The 8,102-nt window shown below is 50.7% G+C and overlaps 1 protein-coding gene across 1 annotated transcript; it reads right to left on the minus strand.

The window, feature by feature from the left end:
* Positions 1-5,791: 5,791 nt before the first annotated feature.
* FZD8 (frizzled class receptor 8) lies at positions 5,792-7,810 on the minus strand. Its single transcript, XM_074156939.1, has one exon. It carries the CDS (start codon positions 7,808-7,810, stop codon positions 5,792-5,794), a length of 2,019 nt encoding a protein of 672 aa, XP_074013040.1.
* Positions 7,811-8,102: the final 292 nt, after the last annotated feature.

Genomic DNA, 8,102 nt, shown 5'->3' on the forward strand with positions numbered 1-8,102 from the left:
GCCCAGGTTTGGGTTGGTAAGCCTAACGTGATGGCCCCACGCCCCTCTCCTGCTTGTCATCCAACTCCCTCAAATCTCTTCGTGTCCTCCTGATGAAGAGGATCACATCGCTCACCCAGGCCCCGTGTAAGGGGTAGGGTACTTCAGAAGTTGTAAAGGCAGCAGTGGGTTTGGTGGTGGAGAGTGCCAGCTTTACTGAAAACCAGTGACAGATTCGGCTTGGGAAACTGCATACGCTGCAGGCATATGGGACTGTGGCCTTTTGGAGCGGTTTCTGGGGGGAAACCGGTGGGGAGTGGGGAGGGCATAGGTACGAGTATGTGCTTGTAAAATGGAGAGTTGCTGAAAACACAGAAGAGTCAGGAAACCCAGATTCCTCCCCTAGACTCTCACTTAAGTTTCGTTAGTCTGGGTGTCATTACTGCAATTTTTGCCTCCCAAGAAGAAATTTGACTATTAATTCACTAGTGAATGTAAAGTGTTTTGAGATCATAGATAAGAGACTTGTAGGAGTGAAAAAGTATTATCTCAGCCTTCAAAAAGCTTGGTTCAGCATTTGACCTTAGGTACTAGTTTCTGAAGTGATTTGACTATCCTTAGTCACCTCAGATTATGGCTCCACATTTTAATACCAGACAGTAGTTATTTCCATAACACCACAGCTTTTATGATGTGTGATCCTTTCTGCTGAACTAGTGAAATTCATATACCTGATTGCAGTAATGATGGGCATTTATAAAAGCTTAAGTAAATAGAGCTGTCTGAACATTTCTCATTGAGTTCTCTTAAAGGCTGCCTAGAACTTAACATGACCACATGCAGTGAGTCTGCCCTGTTTAGTATTTCTTCCTTGGACAATCATCTGTAAATCACATATTTTATTCTTCTTAGGCTCATCCTGTTGCTTTCAGGGTGACCTTTGTTGCCCAGCCTCTTTAATTCTAGGAAGAGGTGTGCTATCTTTTCCATGCCATCCAGTTTTGGTACGCATGGCAAAAAAAGAGGGAACATGGCCAGGATGGGCAATGGAGAGAGACTGTTCCTCAGTTGCTTCCCTGTTGGGCCAGAAGCTGGGTTGGCCACAGTGGGTGGGAGTGGAGGAAGCGTGTGCCTAGAGAAGCACAGGCCGCGTGGCTCTGGAAACGGGGTGCAGGAGCAGGGCATGCTGCAGGCAGGTTGTAACAGGCACTTTGGAAACTGGTTGTGATTCTACAAGCTGGTTTGACTGGCCCACATTGAGTTTTCCTCCAGCATGATCTTGACTGTAAGTGAGCTTTCACTCCAGGAACATCTTTTGTCATTTTTCAATATTCATTATCACCAGTTTGCTTTTTCCCCATATTAGGTGGCCTGTCCATCCCATATGAAATTCCATGTCTTTATTGGTTAAGGTTAACTTACTGGGCAGGTTAGGTTTGGCTTTTGCACTGCATGTAGTGCTTGTGAAAGAAGTATGCTGAGCACAGTCACTGGGATCGGTGGTCTTACCTGTGCTAAAGTTTTTATATCTCAAAGTACACCTGGGATTCTTCCAAGGATTCTGGTATTTTTTGTCAGCTACTGATTCCTTTTTAAATCTGGGCATTCTGCTTTGGCTCTCAGTACTGGTTTCCTCTTGTGAAAAACTTGTCGATTTTTCCTACAACTCGCCTTTGAGTGTTTGCCCCAGCAAGTCTGGAAAGACCCTGGGCTCTGAAGCTGGCTGGATCATGCTGTGGGTAGTGTACACACAGAGCTGGCCCTGCCTACAGCTTTCCTACCCCACCTGAGAGACCTTTTAGGACTAGTGAAGCACATTTGAAGAACTTTTTAATGGGTGAGCAGCCCAATACTTTGATTTTAAAGTACTGTGTAAGAAAGAAGGAAAAAAAGACTCCTTGTGTGCCAGTCTCAGCCGTCATAGACTTCCCAGAAAGCCTGGCCACATTCATACTATTTCAATATATAAGAATTTCCCAATTCCTCCCTGTCTGAAGTACCTTCCCTTCCCTAACTGATTATCCAAGCTCCATGGAAGCTTCCCCTCCACAGGGAAAACTTTGGAGCAGGTTGCAGAACACTTCCAGGTAGCTCCCAGGGACTCCACAGCAGGGCCCAGGGGAGGTGTGATGTCCCTCCTGAGGCTCTGCAGCACACCTGTGCTGTACTGCCTCTTTTTAAAAGGCTGGCAGGTGGGCCAGCTCCTTTAGAGGTTGCAGGATTATTCAGTTGTTACAGCAGGAGGAGAATCGTCCATAGGATTTCCTTTTGAAGCAGGAACGTGTAAAGCTGGGAGGTGTCCTAGGAGGAAAAGGAACACTCTAAAGGTATGTTGCTTACCAGAGAAGGAAAAAAAAAAACATCCTGAAACATGTTTCTCTGCTAGTTTAGTCACTCTCCTGAATGGAGCAGTTAGTTAGACCTCTCTGTGAGTTGCAGGAGGCTCTTGGTTGCCATCTCTCCAGCTCTCCAAATGTTGCTATACAAGCTGTGCTATGGAGCCACATCAGTGATAACAAAGCTCTCCCTTAGCTCTCGTGAGCTGATGCGGTTCCCAGGGTGCGTGGGTGCTGCCCCTGCCCACGGGTAAGCTCACCCCAGAAGGGATGCAAAGGGCATTCCTGCTCTGCAGGCTCACATGGCTTGTGCCATGGGTCTGCTGGGAATATTTTTAATAGCTCTCTGACAAATTTAGGGAGAAGGCAGTTTATCATCTGACCTTGAAAGGCAACATGTAACTCCTACCACCTCACCAATGTATTTTGGACCTTCATTGCAAATTTATATTTAAAGTCTGATAAAGGGTATCATAATAATGTGAAGTTGTATGTAGCTGTGGATTTTTATTTGTATACCTAAATGCCTTGCTGTTGGTTTTCTCATTACTTTTCTTCCTAGACATAATTTTTGTTGATTCACAAAAATCTACACCTGTTAATTAACTTCTCTAGCACCATTTCCCCAGGTTTGTGTTTCTAGCGATTTAAATTTTGTCTCATTTTTATTTGTTTAACCTTTGCATGACTACATAGTCACTTCCAAATGCCAAAACAGGCATCTTGTTAACCTAACTAGCTCTGAGACTCCTTTCCTAAGTCCACCTGTAGCATCTCTTCACTCATTCCAGTAGGTAGGTTAAGCCACCGAGCTACTTCCCATCTTTTACTAGAAATGCTTTTATCTCGGCACTAGCAACCTGTACCAGCAGTCTTCGAGAGAACCATCTAAACAAATTGCCACAGAACCATTGTGGCTGTACCTCCTCTCTCTCTTCTTTGCTAGAACCCACTGGAGGAGAAGGAACACAGATTTTTGTCTGAAGAAGTGATTGTGATTCCATATGTGGGGCTTCCCCAGCAGGAGGAACACCTCTACCTTAGACCTGCTGATTTAAATGTTTCAACAACTGTTAAAAAATGTTTCCAGCAATACCGAAAAGTACTAGGGCCTTTTCAACTTACAGGTATGTCAATATTCCGATCCTAGTCAATTGGTGTATAAATAGGCACCATGCATCAATGCCAGTGGAAAATCCTTTGCATTTGCGAAGTTAAAATTATTTTTCCTTCCAAGGAGTTAGAGATTGGCTTTTTAAATTCCTCCTTTTCATGATCCTGGTAACTTTGTAGAAGTGGAGGAGTCTATTAAGTTATGGGATCTTTGAAAGGGACACCAATAATCAAGTCAGTGCTCAATGGAACAAGGTTTTTCCCACAAATCATGATTGATATCTATGTCATTAGTAGGGTAGCTGCCCATCTCTTATCATGATTGACAGGTTAATAAGGGACCTGGGGCTATCTTTTCACTGCAAGCACACAACCTAACCAATTGCTTTTAAATGATTGCTAATTTGACAGAATATAAGCAGAAGGCATAAAAATATCTGGAATAATGTCTAATGCAGCTTTTACTTCTGGTATTCCAAGTGATCTCATTTTAGAAAACAGATTAAAATGTGGTTAATAGATTTACTTTTTTTTTTTTTTTTTAGATACTCAGTTTTTAAAGAAAATCTTGTAGTTGTTCTTTGGTTCAATTAGGAGCAAAAGAGAAGGGAGTTTTGTAATGCAATTGTCCTGTAAAGGAAAATGTTTTAAATTGGGGAGATTATGTGAGCAGACCACCTGTAGGGCATTCATAGCTCTTTTCTATAATGCTCCAAGCCATGCCTTGCTGCCTGCGGTCTGGCTAACAATGCAGGGAAAAGCTGTTTAAAAGGCTGTTCTCCCTTTTCCCTCTGGTGTTCACTAACTGTTACAAGTCTTCCTCTTAAAATAAAAAAAAAAAAAAAAGTCCCACGTCCCTTTAATTGAAGAACTTTAAGGCTCCATGGTGGCCAATTGGTCTGCAACAAGAGGAACCAGGCAGCAGGGAAAGAAACTTCAGACTATACATCACGTTTGGTGAAGAGAAAAGATCAAAGTTTTCCCAAACTCAAAAGAAACCAAGTTCCCTACAGATTAACCCTATTCATTTAGCTCCTCTTAAAGGAATGATGTTCTGAGCCACTGGGCAGACAGGTAAAAAGTTCAACAATTGCCAAAGCATTCTTCTGTTAATTCAACAGCCTTCTGCTCAAATAAATTAGCTTAGTCCTGACAGAAGAACAATACCTTTTCTCTTGAAAAAGGACCATATTTGATATACAAAAGTTAAGTATGAAAGGTTAAGATGTTAGTTTAATCTGTTAAGAAGAGATTGATCTAACAAATCTCAACTTGCTGTTCCACCGTAGTAGATGATCTATGAATTTAAAACATTAACCTTTTACACTTCAGTATGCATCCCCGGAAAGGCAGGTGCTTACAGAAGTGTAGACAACAGATATGAGAAGTGTGTGTGCACATTCCTAAAATAACACCCATTTTAAAAGGATACTTAACATACCATATGAGATGACGCTTTTGTAAAGGCTCAGTTTAAAGACACTGTCATCTTTCAAAAAGGAGAGGAGAGCTATGGTAAGGCACCTCCCAGTTCTGGCAAACACTTTTTCAGAACTTGTTGAATGACTTGTTTTCCTTGTGTCTACAGATCTCACTGCTTTAACAGCCATCTATTACACAGCAGTGACTGGAGCATGAGTGTAGCTTGTAGTTTATAGAACCACCTAAAGACATAGCAGCTGGAATAACCAGGGCAGGAGTAGGGGAAAAGCTTGAAAAAGTCATTTATCAAAAGTCATTTTATTGACAAAATAGAATACTCATATTTGCTCTTACAGGGGTAGCCTCTACACTTTTTTACAAAAAAATTTACAGACTGTATAGCTTTGGATATATACATATTTTACACATCTGTACAAGGTAACAAATAATTATATAAATACATCCTTTAATGTAGGAAACCCGTATTTAGCTGGGGTGTATAATTAAGACATGTTTTGATTCAGTCTGTATTGTAAGGCATTTGCCTGGTCATCGATATCCCAAAAACCTGCAGTCCCAGCAGACTCCCACCTCAGGATGGGGGGGAAGGAAGACCCTCCCTCCCACGAGGGAAGGGCTGTTGTTAGTCCAGAGTGAATCAGAAGCTGCTGTGACTTGCCCTCTGCAAGACACGGGTGAGCCTCTACCCTCCTCTGCCAGCAAAATAATAAGCTGGCTCCTTGAAGTACATGCTCCCTGCATATGAATGGAGGCGAAGGAGGAGGGGGCTGGAGCCTGGGGCCTCTGCCAGCTGCATTGTTCTATACAAGCTGTGGCTAATAAGGACCATTAGGGGTTCATTAATGGCACCAAACAGTGAGGGGGCATTTTAGGCAGGCCAGTGTCCCTCATTCCCTAACCTTTGGCCTCTTTCCCCCTCCTCACACTTGAGAAAGGGGCATCTGCTTGGGGTAGGAGACAGAGCTAGCGGTGCCCGACCTCCACGTCAGGCCGGTGCTGACATCGCTGTAGAGGGAGCCACCGCCTCCAGCCCCAAGTCCTCCTGCTGCGGTGATTGCCGCCTGCCCGCCTGCTCCTGCCCCTGTGCCCCCAGCCACAGCAGCACCTTTGCTGGCCCAGCAGCAACGGGTGCAGAGGGCCCTCCAGGACTCGAGGGTCTTGCCAGACCAGACCCAGACACCGGAGGTGATGCCCACCACCAGGCACATGAAGTACTTGAGCATGAAGACAGCATAGTCAGGGCGGCGGGCCTGATCAGGCTGCTGGTCGCGCAGGCAGGGGCAGTTGTGCGTGGCCTCCCAGCGGGGCCGGTTGTGCTGCTCGTAGAAGAGGCAGGCGACCACGCTGGCAGCTGGCACAGTGTAGAGCACGGTGAAGAGGCCCAGACGTATCATCAGCTTCTCCAGCTTGTGGGTCTTGGTGGGGCCACCCTGCTGCTTGATGACGCTGCGGATGCGGAAGAGCGAGACGAAGCCAGCGAGCAGGAACATGGAGCCAATGGCCAAGTAGATGAGCAGCGGTGCCAGCACAAAGCCCCGTAAGTTCTCCAGACTCTGGTTGCCCACGTAGCAGATGCCGGCCACGGGGTCCCCGTCCACAGAACTGAGCGCCAGCACAGCGATGGACTTGACGCTGGGGAGCAGCCAGGCGGCCAGGTGGAAATATTGGGCATAGCCGGCGATGGCCTCATTGCCCCACTTCATGCCGGCGGCGAGGAACCAGGTGAGGGAGAGAATGACCCACCAGATGGAGCTGGCCATGCCGAAGAAGTAGACGAGCAGGAAGACCACGGTGCACAGGGCTGGGCCGGTGCTCTCGTACCGAACGTGCTCGGCCACCGCCAGCTCCGGCTGCAGCTCGGCCGCGCCGCCCGCCGCCCCGCGCCCCCCCGCCGCCGCCGCCCCCGCCGCCGCGCCGCCGCCGGCCCCAGCCGCCCCGGCCCCCGCGCCGCCCGCCCCCGCCCCGCCGCTGCACGCCACCTTCTCGTGTCCGGCCACCAGGCGCACCAGGTAGCCGAGCGAGACGAATAGGTAGCAGGCGGCCAGGAAGATGATGGGGCGCTCGGGGTACTTGAAGCGCTCCATGTCGATGAGGAAGGTGGAGACGGTGGCGAAGGTGGAGAGGAAGCAGAGCACGGACCAGAGCCCGATCCAGAAGGCGGTGAAGGCGCGCTCGTCGGGGCTGAAGTAGGGGTTGTGGCAGGGCAGGGCGCAGTTGGCGATCTGCCCCGTCTTGACGCGGTTGTAGAGCGGGTGCCGCTCGCTGGACACCGACACCATGGGGGCCCGGCACTGGCAGCCCGGCTCGCAGGGCGGCGGCGGCCGCGGCTTACGCGGGGCCTCGGCCGGCGGGGCGGCGGCGGCGGGGGGAGCCTTGGCGGGGCCGCCGGGCTTGGCGCCGCGGAGCGGGGGCTTGGCGGGCGGCGGGGCGGCCGTGGTGAGGTCGGTGCGGTTGTAGTCCATGCAGAGCGTGTCCGGGCTGCCCTGCTCCGGGAGGCGGTCGCAGCGCATCCTGTCCGGCCAGGCGAAGCCGTACTGGCGCATGAGCGGGGCGCAGCCGGCCTTGGCCCGCTCGCAGACGCTGCGGCAGGGCGGCAGCGGCTTCTTGTAGTCCTCCAGGCAGATGGGGGTGTACATGCTGCAGAGGAAGAAGCGCAGGTCGCTGGAGCACTGGATCTCCACCAGCGGCCAGAACTGGTGCACCTCCAGCCCGGCCTCGTCCTGCGTGTCGTGGTTGAACTGGTTGGGCATGTAGGTGTAGTTGTAGCCGATGCCCTTGCAGAGGGGCACGGTGATCTCCTGGCACGACAGCTCCTTGGCCGAGGAGGATGAGGAGGAGGAGGCGGCGCTGGCGGCCGAGGCGGCGGCGCAGCCGGCGCGCTGCAGCAGGGACAGGGCGGCGAGCAGCGAGGTGATTTCCAACAGGTAACTCCACTCCATGCTCGGCGGCGGGCGGCGGCCCCGGCTTCTCTCCCGTCCCGCTCAGCAGCCACGGGCAACGCGGCGCCACAGCACCCACCCGCCCCGGCTACCCCTCTGGGGGGCGGAGGGCGGCCCCCTCCGTGCCGGCCGCAGGCGAGAGGGCTGGCAGCCCCGGCGGGGCTCCGTCGCCCGGGAGGGAGGGAGGGGGAGCCGCCGGCGAGCCCCCGCGCGGCGCCGGAGGAGGGGGGGTCCGCTCAGGGAAGGCCCCTCAGCCGCCGTCGCATCGCTCCTGGCGGGGCTGGCTGCGCAG

The sequence above is a fragment of the Numenius arquata genome, chromosome 12 (genome assembly GCF_964106895.1).
Source record: "Numenius arquata chromosome 12, bNumArq3.hap1.1, whole genome shotgun sequence".
Taxonomy (NCBI): Eukaryota; Metazoa; Chordata; class Aves; order Charadriiformes; family Scolopacidae; genus Numenius; species Numenius arquata.